This window comes from Lepidochelys kempii, chromosome 9, assembly GCF_965140285.1.
Source record: "Lepidochelys kempii isolate rLepKem1 chromosome 9, rLepKem1.hap1, whole genome shotgun sequence".
NCBI classification, from domain to species: domain Eukaryota; kingdom Metazoa; phylum Chordata; order Testudines; family Cheloniidae; genus Lepidochelys; species Lepidochelys kempii.
Window position 1 is genome coordinate 40,728,442 of NC_136388.1, and position 21,401 is coordinate 40,749,842.

Below are 21,401 nucleotides of genomic sequence, written 5' to 3' on the forward strand. Positions count from 1 at the left end.
AGACAGAAAATATCATATTGTCTCTATATAAATCTATGGTACACCCACATTTTGAATAATGCGTGGAGATGTGGTTGCCCCATCTCAAAAAAAGATATATTGGAATTGGAAAAGGTATAGAAAAGGGCAACAAAAATTATTAGGGGCATGGAACAGCTTCCATCTGAGGACAGATCAATAAGACTGGGACTTTTCATCTTGGAAAAAAGACGAATAACGGGGGAATATGATCAAGGTGTATAAAATCATGACTGGTGTGGAGAAAGTAAATAAGGAAGTGTTATTTACTCCTCCTAATAATACAAGAATTAGGGGTCACCAAATTAAGTTAATAGGCAGCAGGTTTAAAACAAACAAAAGGAAGGATTTCTTGACACAGCACGCAGTCAAGCTGTGGAACTCTTTGCCAGAGGATGTTGTGAAGACCAAGACTATAACAGGGTTCAAAAAAGAACTAAATAAGTTCATGGAGGATAGGGCCATCAATGGCTATTAGCCAGGATGGGCAGGGATGCAAAATTGTGCTCTGAATTGTCCCTAGCCTCTGTTTGCCAGAAGCTGGGAATGGGCAACATGGGATGGATCATTTGATGATTACATTCCCCCTGAAGCACCTGGCATTGGCCACTGTCGGTAGACAGGATACTGGGCTAGATGAACCTTTGGTCTGACCCAGTATGGCCATTCTTATATTCTTACTTGCAACCTTAATTCATTTTTAACTATGTATTTTGGGAAGAGACAGACTATTCAGATGAGTTCCTTGAATTCTGAGCAGACTGGTTTGTTTACAGCAGCTCAGTAGCCCGATAGCCTTAGTGATTGTTATCCCTTTGGAATCATTCTGTTCTTGTGAAGTAAAATAAAAACCTGATTTGTGGTTTAATTGGTCAGTAACTGATCAGATCTTTGTCAACCTGAAGGTGAGATTTAGGAGGTCTTTGTACCTGTGTTTTTCTTTCTTTCTTTTTGGCACACTCTCTACTCAAGAATACTAAATTCCCCTTTCCTTTTTTCCCCCCAGCATAATTTATAATGGAACATAATTCACCACAGGCCTCAACATGCTAGTAATGATTTTTTTTTCTCCCCCCACCTCACTGTTGCCTATGTTGTATCTTTTCTCATTATACTACTGGGTCTGACAAGCAGAAATTAGTTACTTTTATCAGTTTTTGAAAATAACACCTTTCATGTCTTCATTGCAATAAGCATTAATAATACAATACATACTCCTATTTTAGTTCTTTCTTTAAATGTGACCTTTGAAATTTATTACTTATCAGATGTATTTAAAATACCATATATAATCAAACAAGTTTCTAACCATTATCTGTAAAAAAACAAATTATAATTTTTAAAACTTTAAATGGTACTCGATTTCAAAGAGAAAGCAATTTACAGCAGAAAATGAAACAGCAATTCAAAACACTGATAGAAAAACACAAAGAAGGGAACAGAGATGCACTCTGATATTTAGATTTTTGCACATTCATTTAAAAAGGTGGTCATGTTGCCTTAGTGTCACAAAGACTAGGAGCCTGATCAAAAAACTGATGGAGTTTTGTTTGAGTAAGGAGTGAAGGTTTGGCTCATCAGTTCCTTTATTAAAGGCAGTGATTCTAACCTTAACACAAGTCCAGTGTGGTGATTTATTCCAGTGTGAAACCTGGTCAGGCACAATCTCTTCAGTATCAAAGGGAGGACAGTAATTTGTAATGACATTCCACAATTTCTAAGAAATCTGTAATGATGTTTTATAATCCTCTGCTATATGTAAAAAGGACATGGGTAATTGAACAAACAACCAAAACAATCTCATTCAACTGAGTGGAGATTCTGAGAACCAACTACCTGAAGCAAATATACAAAATTCGAGATAAGCTTCTATCATTTTACATTAAAAATCCACGGTACCACAGGTGAGTGGATTATTGGTCTATATAAAATATAGGAGAAACTCAACTTGATTAGAAAAATGTGCTGTCTGAAACTCAGCTAGTGCTTTCTTCAAAGAAACTATGATTCTATGCTTATTATTTGGTGAGTGCCAAAGATGCACTATACTCATGTAAACCAAGATCCCAAGGAGCTTACAATATACAATGCAATCACATACCATTTCAAGTGATCTGAAGAAACGTAGATACAATTAAAGAGATTCTGTTATCCATTTCTCTGATGTAAAAACCAGACTAACTCCATCAAATGAACTAATTTGGAAGTACCTTGGTATAATTGAGAGCAGAATCTAGTGCAGTTTACTAATACAGATTTTCTCCATGGCCTATGCCAAAGACTCATAATAGACTCTTGAACAACCTCAGACCATAAACAACAAAGAACACAATTGTGCAGCATATCCTACGAAAACAAAATTCAGAGTTAAAATAAATATTACGTACAGGCTTAATAAATGCTATCAGGCCACATAATTTCCAACTGCTCATAGATGTCTCAGATGAGCTATTCTCTTCTTATACCACATAGTGTACAAATTTTTTAAAATGTGATTTTTGTCTACATACTTTAGATAAGTTCTGCCTCAGTTTAATGCAGTTCCCACCCTCCTCCCCATTTTATTTTCCATTCCAAACATATGGGCCTCTAAATTCTCTCAATGTCACTACATTAAAATAACAATCCAGGGAATGATCCCTACTATACATCAAGAGTTAAACAAAGCATCAGTCACACACAACTCTGATTTCTAGGCGGAGAATAACTTCTGCATGTGGGAAGAATCAGAACTCATGTCCAGCCTTTTGCCAAGATCATAAATAGATTATATCCATTTTACGTAATATTAAAGAAGGAGAATGTAAGCAAGAAGGGTTGTTTGCATCTTTTATCACCTATCAGTTTTTTTAATTACCTGAAATATGTTCCAATGAGCAACTGTATTGTAATTGATGTCTGAACTGTCAAATAAAATTGCTGTAAGTATGATGTTATTGGGCAATATAATTGTGCTTTGAGCATGATTTCTTCACAAAGATTACCCAGTCTATAGAATACCTTTATGGAAATAATGAAATAGTTAACAACCGGGGATTGCATCATTTTAATACTAGTTCCTGAGCTTACATTTTGATGCATTTAATCTTCCAGCAAATGATCTCACAAAATAGAGTATTTGCACAAGTAAAATCTCTCTAAAGAATTCTCTTTGATCTTATAACAAGAATAGTAAGTTTTTTAGACCAACAAACATAGCTAAGAAAATGTAGAACTATTTCAAATTTGTTTCTTTCATACGCTTATTTTTATAAAATCTGTCTCTCAAATATTCTGGACACATGCACAATGAAAACTATGTATGGCCTCTGACAACTAACGTGTGGTTTTCTCCTCTGAATGGTGAGTATAAAAATGGAATCCTGGTGCTCCACGTTTATTGCATCTCACTGACTTCCAGAACCATTGTGCTCAGTTTACAAGTAGTTTCTTCTGTCAGCCAGCTCCACAACCTAGGTGATGACAACGAAGGCAAGATTTTTCCTCCATAAGCATCCACACTAACCATTAGGTGTTAACCCCATTTTAGGGATGGCAGATTGCTGCCTGCGGATTGTGCCCTCTTTGGTACTGTGCAAATACACTAATAACACTAACAGACTGTCCATGTAGGTGGAACTTAGTAAACAACTCTGTTGATGACTCATGAAAAAGAATCCTGCTTGCTCTGTCCCAGCGGTTCTCAAACTGTGGGTCGGGACCCCAAAGTGGGTTGTGACCCCATTTTAATGGGGTCATCAGAGCCAGTATTAGACTTGCTGGGGTCTGGGGCTGAAGCCAAGGGCTCCAGTCTGGGGCAGCAGGGCTTGGGCTCTGCCCCTGCCCTGCCACCTGCCTGGGGTCATGAAGTAATTTTTGTTGTCTGAAGGGGGTCATGGTGCAATGAAGTTTGAGAACTGCTGCTTTATCCTAGCTCTATTGGCTCTGAACAGTTTACTAAAAAGGATTTAAAATAAACCAAAACCCAAACCATCACCATTTTTGAACTCCATAGAGTGTTTGACTAAGTTTTGGAAAGGTTTTTAAACGATGCTTTTATTCTGCGTTGATTTGATCAGTCCTTCATTCTGAGCTTTGCCACAAGTAAAAAATACCAGTAAAAAATAGTAATCATTTTACACATAACTGTAAAGAATACCAGACATTATATATTGTGAAAGAAAGAAAAAAAAAAAACAACAAATGATATCAAATATTAAACCCTACCTTGCCAGCCTGGTTTGCACACTGGTTTGACATCAACTCGTACTAAGACATCTTCTGTTGCACGTTTTTGTCCACAGTCAAAAGCAGTTACCATTATCTCATACTCGTGCTGTTTATCGTAGTTCAGCTTCTCGGTGTTTCTAATATTACCTGCAGATTTAATATAACATCCAGGAATTATTTATTGGTCAAGCTTATTTCTTTGACAATTATGTATTGCATCCAGGTACCAGCCCACAATAGCGAGGGCCAGATAAAGCAAGCCCTCAGTGGGCAGAATTCCCATTCAGGAGTTCTACAAGCAGAAGATTGTGGGACAGGGCCCAAATGAAAGGAACCCATCAATGTCATATAAGATTTAATTTTACAGCTATGTATTTGCACAGACTTGATTACATGCAAAAGTATCTTTTTAAGTAATATTGAACATGTAATTACAGGCAACACTATCCTCATCTGCATACACTTCTTGTAGAGCATCCACATCATCTCTCCTTTCCTTTAGACCTTGTAGACTGAAAACCATTGGCCCATGTTTGGGAAAGGAGTAGGAGGAGGGTAGACTATGCGTCAGGGCTAGGAAAAAAATCACACTGTTTGCCCTCTAGTCCTGTGGAGATCATGGAGGGAAGATAGTTTAGCTTCGGCTGTACTATCTTGTCACTCATTCCCTCTACAGTTAGTTCCTATCTAAATGGTGAATATCTTCTTCCTTTTAGTCCCCTCCCTCGGGCTTTAGCCACAGGAAGAGAGGATTGGGGCCAGGATCATCATAATCTACATAATAAAGCTCACTAGCATTTTATATGACACCTCTGTGCTACCAGATGGAAAATAAAATTCAACAACAAAACTCATCTGCCAAACCTGACAGATACATAAAGGTGACAAATTACCTGTTCTAGTTATAAAAAAAATTACACATTTCACAAGAAAATGGAAAGATCTCTCTCAGTCACCATATTCTGTAGTGTTTTAGGACTGCTGTCATAATGAATGAGTTCAGCATTTTAATTCAGTCCATTTCCGCAGAAATACAGTTGTCGCTCAACCTGCACCTCAGAAATGTTTAATATACCCTTTGCTCCAACATATTAACGCATTCTTTAGCCAGGAATATATCTAATCATACACACATCCTAAAGTTATATTCATTCTAGATGGCAACTCCTGTCTCAAGTCATCATATCATACCAAATGACAATCTAGATCTGACAATCAAGTAGTTTGACCAAAATTTGCAAACTTGGGCACCAAAATACATACATTATTTATGCACATAAAAAGTGGCTGATTATCAAAAGGTACAGAGAAGGCAGAGCTGCCTCCTTTAAACATGCTGGCCTTTGCTAATTCTTTTCATCAAGTTTAAACTTGAGAAAAAAACAACCCCAAACTGCTATACATACATGGCCAATTTCCAAATCCGGTCTTTAGTTCACAACTGTGCAGGAGACACCTTGAACCCACAGATAGTGTTTTCAGGGAAACTATATGCAAGTGCCATATTGGTCATTTGGCCATTTTGGTCAGAGTCAATCATTTCTGAGCACAAACAATAGCACGTACAGAACGGCACACACAGAATTAGAGCTCTTGCACTCTGGGGGAAGTACCCTATCCGGGTGCATCGTGCTGTCCCTTCTTCTCTCCTCATAGCAGGGGGAAACAGGGAAGATGATTGTGACCAAGTCACATTCTGGTTCCTGCTCCTGAGGCAGTGCAGTAAGCATTGCACTATACTGATCCTTAGTATTTAGCTAGGACTATATATTTTCCAAATGATGCATCTTAATTAAACCCTCATAAAACTCCTACAAAGTAGGCAAGATCATTATCCAGTCAATATCCCTCTCTGGTTAATTGTCCCTCACTTGGATAGTAACCCGTGTAAAAGGTCACACTGAGCTTTTTCTGACCACTCTCTGACCTAAAAATAGCTTGCTATTTTACTTTCCCACCCTTATTGCAACTTATACTAAAACTATGTTATTGGTACATTTTTTTCACAGGTTTTGTCCATATGTAAAATACCTGTTTCCTTCTAGATCAACCAACCAATAACACTCAGGAAAAGTATACTCTAGCCACCCTTCACTGTAAACACAGCTTTACGAACCTCATCTAAAGCCCACTGACATCTCCTACTCTCTGCTGGATCGAACACCATCTTCTGGTCCACATCTTTGTGGGTTCCTTCAGTTTGTGCTAAATTGAATCTTGCTGCTCAAGCTCCCAGTGAGATACCCCACCCATTATTAAACCCCTTTCTTATGATTAAACACAAAAGAACACAACATCTTGTTGAATACTTGCAGCAATAAGTGTGACTTATTTCCTGTTTTGCTTTTGTCCTTCCTTAACCCCTTCCGTTCCAATTGAGGGTGAGAGTGTACACACTTCACAGAAAGGGGAACAGAGCAGTGCAGTGACTTGAAGGTCATGCAGGAAGGCAGGGACAGGATTAGAATTCCTTTATTCTAGACCATTGGCCCACGTTGAAATGTATTCTGATATTCAGAACACTAGATTCTTCTATCTGATAAGAATGAAAACTCAAACATATACTTCTCAGTTATTTTTTGGCATTATAATGAGTATCAGGAATTCACTGTTTTTGTTTATAACTCACATTGCTTAGTGCTTCCTTAGTAGAAGTTCAGTGTGTTGGGGTGCCATTAAAACAACTAAATATCAAGGCCCTAAAAAACAAGCCCTTCTGAATAGTAACAGGGAAAATTACTAACGAAGTATTCACAAACACAAGGCTTTGGACTTGGAGTGACGAAAGTCCCCTGGAAACCCCATGTTTGCAGCAGATACACAAATGTTGACATTCAAGGGTCATAGTGTGCTCTCCAAACCCAAACAGATTAAGGGATAGAATTCGACACACTAAATATTCTGACTTATAATACCGAAATATAAAGATGATGAATTGTTAAATGGTAAGATTAGGATGAGTGTTGTTAGTTTATTTTAATAATTTGTAATTATGGATAATTTAGATGAGGTAATGGCTAGGCTAAAGATTTACCTGGTAGGGCTGTTTTGCCATTTCTTCTCCTTTTACACAAAAATTATTGATTTGCTTAAAATGACATTATTGCTGATAGGATAAATACAACATTGTGCTGGAAATTTTGAGATTAAAAAAACCCTACACAAACCTGTAATGACAAGAAGTCCTTCTACTTGGAAAAACTAGGGGCAGGATGACAAGGAATAGAAAGATAGCAATGGTTTAAACAGCAAAAATTGTGTAAATTGCAGGAAATGTATAAAAAGACTCAATGAACACGGCCCAAATTGGTGAAACTCTGGATCAGAAGCTGAAGGAATGGGACTGAAGGACAAGACCAAGGGGTCAAAGGAGGCGATGACGGCCATCGTAGAGTACAGGAGAACTTCCCTGTGCCCTGGAATGCAGCAACTTGGGTCCTCTATATAATCTATTTATTGTCTGGCATAAACATGTGTTCAGACACTATAAGTGGTAATTCTGTCTTAAATTGTATAAATAAAACCAAAAATTGATTAAGCCTAAAATTGGGTGGACTCGTAAATCAGTTTCCCACCATTATATCCCTAAGAAGTGCAATGTTGCCATTATATACTTACTTGTGCATTTATTATCTGTTCATACTTTACTTACTGTCTGCATTTTATTATTTCTTTCCTGCATATTCCTTTGTGTATGCTTCTTTTGTTCTCTGTACCATTGCTTTACTCCATGATATGTGGAGATAATTCTCAAGACACTGAAGTTGGCTAAATCAACATTAGCAGCCTACAGGAATTTGCTTGGGATGATAGCTATAATGAAATACAAATACATTATAATGATTTATAAATCTCAGAACACAGTTATCTTCTAAGATTTGTACTCCTAAGATTCTGAATATTTAGGGTATTTTTTAATTTTAGAGGTCATTTGAATGTCTTCTACATATTACTGTGTAGTTTACTGATCTAATTATTCTGTGTGTTTCTGTTACATCTGCTATTTGTAGCTTTATGTTACTTTGTTATTTTACAATTTAATCAATGAGACTTTTTTTAATAAGCAAAGGGGAAACATTATAAATAGACAAAATAATGAACGGCTTACAGGTGATATAGTGGGAATTTCTGTTCTCTGTCTCATCCTACACAAACAAAGGGATAGTCAATGAAACTGAAAGGAAGGAAAGTTAAACCTAATAGAAGTAAATACTTTTCCACATGCTTCACAGAAAGCTCATGGAACTCATTGTAACAATATACCATTGAAGCCAAGCACCAAGCAGGATTCAGAAAAGGAATTAAACATTTATACAGGTAATAAGAATACCCAGAGTTATAATAATACATATTAAAAATAATAAGGATATAAACCCTCCTGCTTCAGGGCATAAACCAACCTCTAACTATTAAGGGTCAAATATTAGAAACTATTTATTGGGGCAGGCTAACTCATAACTGCCTGTTGTACGGTTTCTTGGACCTTCCTTTGCAATAACTGATGCAATCCACTGCTGATGACAGGATACTGAATGAACTGGACCACTGATTTAATCAAATAGTGTCACAATAAAATGCCCCCCCATGGGGTCCCCTGGGTAAGCACCAGTGTTGTATATTGCTAACGCCTTTATATGCATTGGAAAGTATCTTGGGAAGGGTTGAAGGTGTAAGTGGGGAGTGGAAGATTCCGTTGCAGGTTATGAGAGGCCGAAGAGGGAGGAAGGGAGAAAGGAACGGGTTAACTCGACGATCCAGCTAGGCCCAAAGATAAGGAATGAAACTGCAGCCCAAGGCCAGCGTATACAAACAAGCTCTCTGCTGCCAAACAGCCAGAAGCCTCTATCTCAACCCCGGCCAGCCGTGAGAAAGAAGAACTGAGCCAGACAGAACTGAAGGGGTTGCAAAACTAGTAAGATTGTGAAGGTCAGTGAGTGGAAAAACAACAGTCATGCGACTCTGAAACCGGTGTGTTTTGGGGAAACTAAGGGAGCTGCGGAAGGCTGGTTTGGACTGGTACCAAGAGCATGGGGGACGAGGGTCCCTGGACGAAAATGCCCCCGGAAGAACCCAGGGCTTAAAACCCTCCTGAGAGCTGAAACAAGTCGGAGATTTACAGCGGACCCTAGATGACCTGTGCACAGGGCAGGACTCTCATCTACCCTTCCTCCCCTCTTCTTCTTCCCACGGTTGGCCAGCCTTGTGTTGTGCATGTGTAAGTATAAAAGTGGGTTAGGGCTCAGGCACTAACACTTTCTTCCTCCCTCTGAGTGACGTGGGGTGCGTCCGGCACTCACCACTGTTATTTGGTTAATAAAGCTTTAAACTTAGTCACTTGGTGTGCTCCTTCATCTCCTCCCCTAAAGATCCTGCAGCCTCAGCCTGATCACCTGAAGCCCCAGGCAGAATGGTAACATAAATGTGTCACACGAGGGCAATTCCTGTATTAGCACACCAGATGAACTAGAATTGCCCCTTAAGTTTTATCCATGCCTCCTGTGTTAGCAGGGAGTGACTGTATTATAAAAAAAAGCAATTCATGACTCCTATGGAGGGTGAAAGGTTCTTTTTGCTGCATCAGTGGCCTCTCACCTCTACTATCTGTCCTGGGGCACAGGGGCTGAACTTTGAAATTGAAGTCTCTTTCCATCCTCTCTACAGTAGAGGGCTATGGGAGGCTGCATCTGGCTACCTGCTGGGGTATTAATAGGATTCCCAGATGTCCCAATTTTATAGGGACAGTCCCAATATTTGGGGCTTTTTTATATAGGTGCCTAATACCCCCCCACCCCCTGTCCTGATTTTTCTCACTTCCTATCTGGTCACCCTAAGTATTAGAATAATGCCTTGTGAGGAAGCAGAACACTTTAATGGCAGTGAACACAGGGGGTGATTTAAAACACACACACAGAGAATTCATGATGTCTTAACACTAAATTCTCATCTTCTTCTGACAGCCCATATTCTATGTTCTCTTCAAGGACATGCGAGCTGGTGGGGACTACATTGTGGAGAGTCAAGTTAACAAAGAAGCCAACAGGCAGCTACAAGCTGCACAGCTTTCTAAATCATATCTTACAGTACTTTTCATATAAAGATCTGAAAATGCCTCACAAAAGCAGAGACTATTTCTACACTATGAGCTTGGGGGTGGGATTCCAGGCTTGTCATAAATATAAAGGGAAGGGTAAACCCCTTTGAAATCCCTCCTGGCCAGGGGAAAGCTCCTCTCACCTGTAAAGGGTTAAGAAGCTAAAGGTAACCTCGCTGGCACCTGACCAAAATGACCAATGAGGAGACAAGATACTTTCAAAAGCTGGGAGGAGGGAGAGAAACAAAGGGTCTGTGTCTGTCTGTAGTCGTCTTGGCCAGGGACAGAACAGGAATGGAGTCTTAGAACTTTTAGTAAGTAATCTAGCTAGGTATGTGTTAGATTATGATTTCTTTAAATGGCTGAGAAAAGAATTGTGCTGAATAGAATAACTATTTCTGTCTGTGTATCTTTTTTGTAACTTAAGGTTTTGCCTAGAGGGGTTCTCTATGTTTTTTAATCTAATTACCCTGTAAGATATCTACCATCCTGATTTTACAGGGGGGATTTCTTTATTTCTATTTACTTCTATTTTTTATTAAAAGTCTTCTTGTAAAACACTGAATGCTTTTTCATTGTTCTCAGATCCAAGGGTTTGGGTCTGTGGTCACCTATGCAAATTGGTGAGGCTTTTTACCAAACCTTGTCCAGGAAGTGGGGTGCAAGGTTTTGGGAAGTATTTTGGGGGGAAGGACACGTCCAAACAGCTCTTCCCCAGTAACCAGTATTAGTTTGGTGGTGGTAGCGGCCAGTCCAAGGTGTAATATTTTGTACCTTGGGGAAGTTTTGACCTAAGCTGGTAAAGATAAGCTTAGGAGGTTTTTCATGCAGGTCCCCACATCTGTACCCTAGAGTTCAGAGTGGGGGAGGAACCGTGACAAGGCTCATGTAGACATACGTGTGCTAGGTCTCATCAAGGTAGTGCACAAATAATAGTAGTGTAGCAGCAGTGGCATGGGCTAACCACTTCAAGTACGTATCCCAGGATTCAGGCAGGTTTGTACTCAGGGCAACTAGCTCATGTTGCTGCTGCTGCTCCCCATGCTACTGCAGCTAAATTACTATTTTTAGTGCACTAGCCTGACAAGCGACAGGTATGTCTACATGAGCTGGGAATCACACCCCTTGCTCGTAACGCAGATGTAGCCACAGAAGTGAAGTGACTTGCCCAAGTTTACCCAGTAGGTCAGTGGCAATGCTGGAATAGAACCCTGGTCTACTCACAGCCCCATGCTCTGTTCACCAAACCATGTCCCCGGCCAAATGAGGTAGAAAATGCAATAAACATAAAGTTCTGATAAAACCTTATTTTGTGACAGAACTCTGCATTACAACATAATTGTTACTAATATTGTCTAATTTTATTTTAAATAAATAACTATTGAATTGGTCATTGAAGATCTCTGCTAGGAGGAAAACTCTACTAGGCTGCATGCCACAATCAGTTTTAAAAAAAAGTCAGATCTTGTGCCTTCATTTCCAGTTCTTCATGCGGACACGCATGAATTTGCCCCTTCCTGTTAAGTGATTTTATTTTATGGCCAGTAGTTCATTACCGACAAAGTTAAGCTCATTACATACAAAAAAATCCATTTTATGAGCATTATGGTCTCATCACATGGATGAAATTTTATTCAGCAGAAAATTACAGACACACACCCAAGCCATTGTATGTAAGGGATATACAGAATCAGGCTCTCAGCTGGTGTGAACTGGCTTCACCATAGCTTCACTGACTTCGATGGAGCTCTGATGGTTTACACCAGTTGAAAATTCAGTGTGTAGTATTCCGTCCCTTGGGGGACTTGGATCTCACATGGCAAATGGCACCTCGTTCTTCCCAAGGTTTGATTGAACTGGTAATTTCAAAGGTGGTTTAAAAGAGAGTCTAATGATTAGATTAACAAATAAATTTGCTAGTCTCTAAGGTGCGACAAGTACTCCTTTTTTAATGATTAGTGGTTCCTAACAACCTTGCATCTCACACACACACACCTCTTTCATCTGAGAAAGGAAAGGTATCACACAGCATCTCATAAGCACTGAATACACATTCCATAATCCTGAGATTCATCACAATACAGTTAATAGACTCAATGCACCTCTCCTTAAGTTAGGTCTGTGATACCTAGCTTATGATCCAAATCAGGATCCAAAACAAATTCTGCTCTATTGAATATTTTCCCAATCTATCTCACAGACGTAGTGTCTGTGACACTCCTTCATACTTCCCCTTTGCATTTTTCAAATACCAGATGGCATCTTGGATCTTTTTACCACGAATTTCATCCCTGCTACAAAAAAGAGTAGACACAATGGGCATCTCTGGATAGACTGGGTGAACATTCTGTAAAGATAATTCAATGACTAGAGTGAACTCTCTCTCTCTCCTTTTCTACCAATAAACACTGTTGCCAATTCTTGCAATTTAATCATGACTGTCATGGTATTTGGTGTTTACCGTTAAGCTGCAACTCCTGGAATCATGTAATTATTTGAGAATGTTTCATTGTTTACTTTCTAGCCCTCTTGCTGTGGAGAAAAACTTGAAAACATGAGGCCTAAAAGCTTAAAAACCAAAAATCAAATACCTCCCCCCCAAATTATGATTTTTAAAAGTCATAATTTTTTGCAGCCTCACTTTTGAATGCTTTTGGCTGGGAATAATGAGTAAAATTACCTGTGATTTAAGTGCCCTAAAATAACCCATTACTTGGCTAGTAAGAAAAACTAACGGGGGTAGAAAGTGGTGAGCAACAAGCAGCTCACCATGCAATTTTTAACTACACCACTCTAACGGCTTGCTTTGTTGTTATATATTTACCTGGGTTTCTTGCTTCTCCTGTATCCCACTCTGGGAAATTTACACTACCCAAGTACTGTTTGGCTTGGGTTTCTTTTTTGCTGAGCATGGAGCAATAACATACAAGCACCATAGCTCAGCCTATGAAGGAAAGCGTGACTAGAGTGACTGTGTGATATGCGTCAGTGCAGAGAGTTGTAATCTGCTGCTTGTTTATGCTGATGGCAGGTTACAAGTCTCTGCAGTGGCATATTTCTGCTGTCTGGTGTTTTGGGAGGCTGGAGTGAAGGCTTTTCCTATGCCCTGCCCCACAGACGGTCACATCCTGTCCACTGTTAAAACTTCTTTCTGGCAATGCAGAACAGATTTAAAGCTGAGATACATGTTTTTGTTGGTGGTGGTGGTGGTGTGCCCCAATTTCTCCCTGTTGGCTGCATAGAATAGAGGTGTTCTCCATTTTGAAAGCAAAGCAATGATTTTTCATGGGAACAAAATATTCAGATGTTTCTTGAATTAGTCAGGTACATGATACTAGGCCTGTGTAAAAAAAATGAAGCCTCTGCAGTAAGCGCGTAAGCTGCTGTGTATTGTCTGGCAAAGCCATACATCAGGGGGCGGGCAACCTTTTAGAAGTGGTGGGCCGAGTCTTCATTTATTCACTCTAATTTAAAATTTTCCATGCCACTAATACATTTTCACATTTGTAGAAGGACTCTTTCTATAAGTCTTTAATATATAAGTAAGCTATTGTTGTATGTAAAGTATATATGGTTTTTAAAATGTTTAAGAAGCTTCATTTAAAATTAAATTAAAATGCAGAGCCCCCTGGATTGGTGGCCAGGACCCTGGCAGTGTGAGTGCCATTGAAAATCAGCTTGCATGCAGCCTTTGGCACGCATGCCATAGGTTGCCTACCCCTGCTATACATTGTTACAGATGCAAGTGCTATGGGATTTTTTTCATATTTTTGTGAAGATGGGGGGTTGCACATCCTAGATTGTAAAACAGCGTCTTCTCTGCACAGAACTCATATATTTGGGTTGAGTACAATATATAGGTTTTGTTTCTTAGGGTCTGATCCAAAGCTCATTGTAGTCAATGAAAAAATTTCCATTGGCAACATTGAGCTTTGGATCCCATCCAAAAAGAATAGCTTCTAAAAAAAAATTCCCTCCTGCTTACCATTAAATATGTGAAATACTCATCCCTTTTGTAAAGCATGACAACAGGTTTATCCATTAGAACTAAAACATCTGGACACAGTTTGTACATTAAGCAAACCTATATGTGAACTCTTAATTAGCACAACACACCTTAATAGGCACAGTTGCAGATATCTCCTAGATCTTATTTAAAGCATCCCACAGCTAAATAAATAGTGGGGCACAGATGCTAGAACTAGGGGTTCTGGTGGAGATGACGCATCCCTTGGTTTGAAGTGGTTTGCATCATATATAGGGTTTACAGTTTGGTTCAATGGCTCTCTAGCACTCCCACTATAAAAATTGTTCCAGCATCCCAGAACGTGGACTCTACCCTGAGCCCTAATGCCTACACAGCAATTTTTAGCCCTGCAGCTCAAGCCCCGTGATCCTGAGTCAGCTGACCTGGGCCAGCTGTGGCCATGCCGCTGGTTTTTTACTGCAGTTTAAACATACCCTTCATGTCCTATTCAGTAAGTCAAACTCCCTTAGGGCTTTCAACTCCCAAAGAAGAGGGGAAGGGGAGATCCCAGTCCCTGCTGCTAGAGCAGCCTTCACAAAGCCATTGCCAGTCCTGGCACAGCTCTCACTTTGCTTCCTGGTGCCACATGCAGTTCATTTCCCCTTTCTCTTTGCCTACCAGGGTCCTTTAAACTGTTCCTCCACTGGGAGCATACCATGCGCCTGTTGAGGAGAGGGGCCCCCAGCCCCGTATTCCGCCTTGTTCAGTGTGGGGCCTGTAGACCCTGTCACATTACCCAACAATCCTGACAGTCCTCCTTATTCACACCAACCATCCAAGCACTACACAGCTACTTGTTACACCACTTTTGAAAGATAATGGATAAAAACTGAAACCTATAGTATTTCCTAATATCTCAAACTCGGGAAATAGAAATCAGTAAATCTGGCAGAGTTGGAGGGAATTGCATGCACATGCCTATCTCGCTGTATAAAATCTCCTGTTCTAGCACTCTCTCTGAGAAAAGATTACTGCGCCAATTGACTCCCATTTACTTGAACACAATCATAACCATTATGATTACGCCTCCATATGATATCTAAAATGCTTGCTATGATGATATTATAATGGGGGGGATTCCCCCCTCCCCGCATGCCATTTACGTTTTTATTGATGCTAACTGGTTATTATCTTTTGATGCTCAGCTATGCATTATGTGAAAGCAGCACAAATAAAGACAAATCAGTTTTGAACAGGGGAAAGGTTTTCTCTAAAGCATCCCAGCATGAAAATGGCTGCTAGGAGAAGACAGCTGCTTTCCATATGTAATTTTGCCAAAAATCAGATTAAACTTCAGAAAAAAAGTGCTCTCCTCCTAAACACAACATGGATTAACTGATTCCGTGGGGCAAGATAAGTTGGAGCTCACATACGACACATTTCTTTGTAGAGTTTCTTCTGAGCACAGACATTAACCTTTTTTTTAAATTACTTTATGCAAAAAAAGTATTTTTTGTCAAGATCAATAGCAAAAAGTTGATAAAATGTCAATGGCCAGGCCTGGATGTTTCTTGAAAGATCTCAGCATGATGTCTCTCATGACCTTAGGGTAACACAACTGCTCAGTTTTCCATCATAGTTCTCTTCCCTCAAGAATGCAAGAGGTAGCACATTTGATCTACAAGACGATGCCAGAGTGGATCTGCTGAAATACCCTACTCAGAGAGCTGCTGGTTTGTATTATATGTGCAGCGGGGGAAGTCTTCAAAGTGTTTTAATGTGACCCTGCCACCCGCAACTCTGGTGACAAGTGCTGTGTTGCTCCCCAGTGTGAAGTGGACTGGAAGTTGCAAGAAGCTGACAAGCAAGTAGGGCAGCCAAGGGTCGGGCTGCGGCATATGGAAAACAAAGTGTTTTTTCCAGCGTAAACTAAGGTATTTTTTCATAAAATACCTTTTCATTTTGTTTTTATATCAGCAAATATGTACCAGGAAACCAATTTAAACCTAGGACTAGAGGGCAAATTAGTGTTTGCCCAGAGCCGTCTTTATTCCTTGTTACTCCACAAGGAAGTGCGCTTCAGTTCCACTCATCAGGGACCACCAGTAGAGAGGTGAATTAGTCATTCTTCCTGCTGATCCATGCCAGGAAAATCTGGGCTATCAGAAACACTGGGAGCAGGTGCTCCAGTCAGCGTTTAGACCTTGATTCATCAAGGTTCTTAAGCATGGGACTAACTTTAAGCAAGTGAGTAGTCCCCTTGACTTCAGTGGTATTACTCCCATGCTTAAAGTTAGGCATGTAGTTAAGTAATTTACTGAAGCAGGACCTTAGACACCAAGTTGATAGGCACTGTGGGTAATAATTTCAAAGGTACCTAAGCCACTTAGGTATTTTTGAAAATGGGATTTAGGACCCTAAAGTATTTAGGCACATTAAAAACGTATTAGTCTTTGTAAACATCTTGGATTAGAATCCACATTTAGGGGAACAGAATTGAACTATTTGATAAATTGTTCCTCCTTCCTGGAACATTCTATTAGGACTTTAGTAATGTGCAGGACAAGATTAAGGTAGGCAAACCACTGCTCAAAGCAGGGATGCACCACCCTCACTGGAGATCATGGAGGCATAGTACCTGCCTGCTACACTCTTCCAAAGGATGCACAGGGTCCTCCCCTCTCTTCCCTACACATGAGGTCATGTCTGCTGGCTCGTGCAGAGAAGAGCGAGGGCCATACCCCCCATTTGTTTTTCCACGCTTTTTTGGGAGGCCAGCACCAGTAGTGGCACTAGCTTCACACAGTCCTTGTGTCCTCTCTTCCCCTTGTGCACTGCTAGTTACAATCTAGCCCTACACTAAAAAACCATACAATAATAAACCTCAAATGACAGGACGAATAAAGCAGCATAATTATATATACAGAATACAGATTTTTATTTATTGCAGCTAGACTGCTCATGGGAGAGAATATATCTCAAGGAGGCAAAATTACATGGGGTCCAAATTGGTTTTATTATGAATAGCGCCACAGAAGAACTCAGAAAAAAAATGGCACATAGTAGGCTCAATCTATGACTGCTACAATGCAAGCCTCAACAAAGCTATCTTTAAAAAAACTGATTCAATCTAAAACTAGAATTTCAGGCCCCTGGTAAACAACCCTTACACTTTCCCCCAAGATCCTTCTCCCACTTGTGCAGCAGAAACAGTGCTGTTCCACTGTATTTTGGTCCTGTACTTTCATGGATTTGCAGGCTGGATCTGGCCCTTCATGTCTATATTGTAGAGAGATTTTAAAACTTACTTACAGAACACAAAGTAGTAACAATACATAGCACTGACTGGAAATATCACTTTTAATCTTCAAAGTGCCTTTTCAGCATTAACTAAAGAATTCCCACTACCCTAGTGAGTTGAGTAAGTATTATTAGCTCAGTTTTATAGAATGGGAAAGTAAAGCAGAGAGGCCAAATCTGGTCTTAAAAAAGCAGAGCACATAGTCTGGCCTAGCAGCATTTCCGCCATCCCACAATGTTGTACAATGAATTACCAACTGGTAGGGCACTGAGCCTACGGGTATGGAAGTATTTAATGCAAAGACTCAGGCACACAAGTAATAAATATTATTTCAATTTAAATTCAAATCCTCAGCTGATGTAAATCAGGGTAGCTCCATTGTCCACAGGACCCACTATTTAGCAGAAATCACTGCAGCTACGCTGACATACACCAGTTGAAGGCGTGGCCCAGAATTCCTAATTGCATCTTGCCCAGGACTCACCGTTTCTGTCAATGGCAAAAGGAACATCCGGGGTGACAATTTCATAATTGCATATCTGGCTGTACTGTGGAGAACAGTCCTCATCCACGGCTTCCACCTGCAGTATACTGTCATAGATCTTTCCCTCTGTCACTGTGGTCTTATACGAGGTCTCTTTGAAGGTAGGTGCAAACTCATTAACATCCTTCACCTGGATATGGACCACTGCCCTAAAAATATAGAAACAAAGAATTTGGAGAGAGATATCCATTCATCTTGACTTCAAACTGAGATGTCAATCTCCGTTCATTATCCAAACACATGACAGATTAACACCAAAGAGGGCTTGGAAAATAAAAACCTATGCACTGTGAGTAAAGTGCTCTTGTATCATTTTACTTTGTGTTTCATTTCCATTTTTAATCTGCACTACTTAATACTTTAATATGACATTTCTGTTACGAAAATGTGCAACAAAGTTATCATGGAGAAAGCCTAATTCTCCTCTTGCTTAACACCAGTGTAAATCAAGAGTCAGTCAGTGGAGTGAACCCTTTGTAAAAAAGAAAAAAGAAAAAAGGCATAAGAGGAGAATCAGGCTTAAAATGCTCCCTTAGACACCAATTGCTTAGACACTGAAAATATAAATATCTTGAAAAATCCCCGTTACTAAGTAAGCACCTTCCCTTCTTTCCAGGGCAAAAGTTAATTGTTTATCCACTCCCTAAGTTCCTAAAATACTGCAGATTCCATGTTCATTTCCCCAGTTTCTTGCATGACATTTAGAGCTTGTGAAAGATGCTGCATTGAGAGCAATAAGGGCTGAATTCATCGACAGTATTTAAAAACAAGTCGTACATGGGCACTGGTAGGGACATCTTTCTCTTCATACCACGTGACTGCACCTGAGCCTTGTTCTGGAAGGCAGTGTGCTGCAACCCTCCTCAGAAGGGCTCAGCTCTAGAGATTGGGAGAGTAGTTCAAGTTCCACGTTGATTCAGCGCTTAGCTGCTCCGGTGACTGACGATTATACAGCCCCTCTGGCAACAAGTGTGACGCTGGATTGTTGTGTGATGTGGATATCTGTTAATAGGACCTGAACTAGGAGCACCAACTCATTTCACAGATAGCTAGCCACTAATCAACCATCTTCATGATTATTACTTAAATTGGAGTAGACCCTAGCAGGCCCAGCCAAGAGCACACCCCCTTTGTGACAAGCACTTGACACATATGAGACAGTTCCTGCCGAAAGAGCATACAATCTGAATAGACAGCGATGGAAAGGGCAAAAGAGGGATAGAGAGGTGAAGTGACTGTTATACAGTAGGTCCGTGGCAGAGGCAAGAACAGAACTCCAGCTTCAGTTCGGTGCCCAATCCAGTACCCCACACTGCCCTGCATTAAATAATAACAACTTCTAGACACAGCTAACCAGACTTGGTTTTGATCACAGCCAGACCACAAAGTCCCAAAGTCTAATAACTGCTAGACTGCTACTGAAGTTTGAAAGAGAGAGACCATAGCATTTCATATGAAACTCCCAAAATTGTTACAGTGGAAAAATTAGCTGTGACTTGAAACTTGTTCTATTTTTCAGGTTGTGCCTTAAGAAAAACATGATTAAAAAAAAATAACAAACCCACCCCCCAAAAAAACCAGATCATGATGCAGCTCACATTATATAGTAAAATAAATTCTTAAATTCCTGTATATCCGATATAAACAAAACGGTGCATTGTTTAAATGGCTCATACAGTAAATTGGGCAGTTTATATGGCAATTTCACTGTCTGTATCAGGGCAAATTTCATCTTTACTGACAATTGGTTTCATGGATCAGACAAAAGGCAGCACCATATCTGGGGCATTGGTTCTATATTGTCTCAGTAAAGAGTGCCACCTACTGACCCACCAGCAACACTTCTTGCAGCCTCTGAATCTTTGGAAGATTCCCACCAAATGCTGAGCCAGCCAGGTCTGCTGAGCTTCTAGGGGCTAATAAAATCTCAGTGGAAAGGCAATAAAGCTGCAGCATATAAATGAAAATTAAAAAAGGTGATTTTCCCCCCTCCTAGTAGCTCTTCTCTACCATTTGAAATTGGCTGAATAAAGTTAGAGAAAAAATAAATTCAGCATAGTTTGGTTACATAGATATCAGTTAATTCTAGTTTCCAAGGCTCTGATTATTTGATTTAGCTGATCTGTTTAATGTGGGAAAATATATAGTATGGAAAAATATTTAAATTTAAAATCATTATTTTATTGTAGTCCATTTGATCAGTAGTTCTATTAAAACAGTTCCATTGAAATTACTGAAAATCAGGTCAATTTGAGTGAAATGTTTTTTAAACCAAAAAAAAAGACACCAACAATGCACAATCAATTCCAGTGATAAAGCATTTTGTTTCCATTTGCTTCCCACAGACTATAGCATAAAAAGAAGCTCTTCCACCTGAACTACATCTTTGAGTAAATACATGCCACAGCCAATGCATTTTTTTCCCTTATTGTCACTCACTTGTGAGATTTCTTCCAGTTTGTTCCACTAGGTCCCGCTCCACAGTCGTATGCCTGGATGATAAATGTGTACTCCTTCTGCAGTTCACAGTCAATTGGACTTTTTGCTCGGAGACGACCTTCTCCAGATGTCTTGTTTAGCACAACAGCTTCAAAGGGCATTTCCTGTCCATGGATTTTAAAAGCACAGATTTCGCCTGTAACGAATAAAACATGGGGAATATTATTGTTGGTTAGAACCGATTCAGACATGTTTGAGTGACATCTGATGTGCAGGCAACCACCTGTATTTCACAACCTGTGACAGATAAGTGATGTGGACTATTCGCTGAACAGCATACCATCACAAACTACCAGCTGAAATAAACAGAACCTCATGTAAATGAGTGAGAGGTAAAGGGACAGGCAGAAGGAAAAATAGAGAAAGTCTTTATACTAGGTCTCATCTTCTTTCGTTGCTATTCTTTCTTCTGACACCCGCACTGCCTCTGTACCAAGTGGCAGCATGTCGATTTCACCAAATTGTTTTGGTTGGGGAAAAAAAAAAAAATCAGGGAAAACAAAACCCAAACATTTCATTTTGAATTTTTTTCCAATTTTATTTCAAAATTTAAAAGGTTAAAAAAGTTCAAAATTGACACGAAATGTTTTGTTTCAGGTCAAACAAAATGTGTTGCTTGACGCAAAGTGATTTTTTTTTAACCTGCCAGTGAACTGAAAAATGTGCACTGCTCTACTCTCAGTACATTGTAAGTGTAACTTGTTCTATTTACACATATATACCAGTTCTGGAACAGAGGCAGTCACCTCTTTTCAAAATCTCAGCACTCACC

At 39.7% G+C, this 21,401-nt stretch overlaps 1 protein-coding gene across 3 annotated transcripts in view; it reads right to left on the reverse strand.

Moving 5' to 3' along the window:
* The window catches only part of CLSTN2 (calsyntenin 2), a 741,931-nt gene that overhangs the window by 131,636 nt on the left and 588,894 nt on the right, over positions 1-21,401 (reverse strand). For all 3 annotated transcript variants that reach the window (XM_073359983.2, XM_073359979.2, XM_073359984.2), the window contains exons 3-5: positions 20,570-20,765; positions 18,071-18,279; positions 4,225-4,374 (exon numbers count right to left, since the gene is read on the reverse strand). In XM_073359983.2, the coding sequence (XP_073216084.1) occupies positions 4,225-4,374; positions 18,071-18,279; positions 20,570-20,765 (555 nt within the window). The remainder of the gene's footprint in view (positions 1-4,224; positions 4,375-18,070; positions 18,280-20,569; positions 20,766-21,401) is intronic.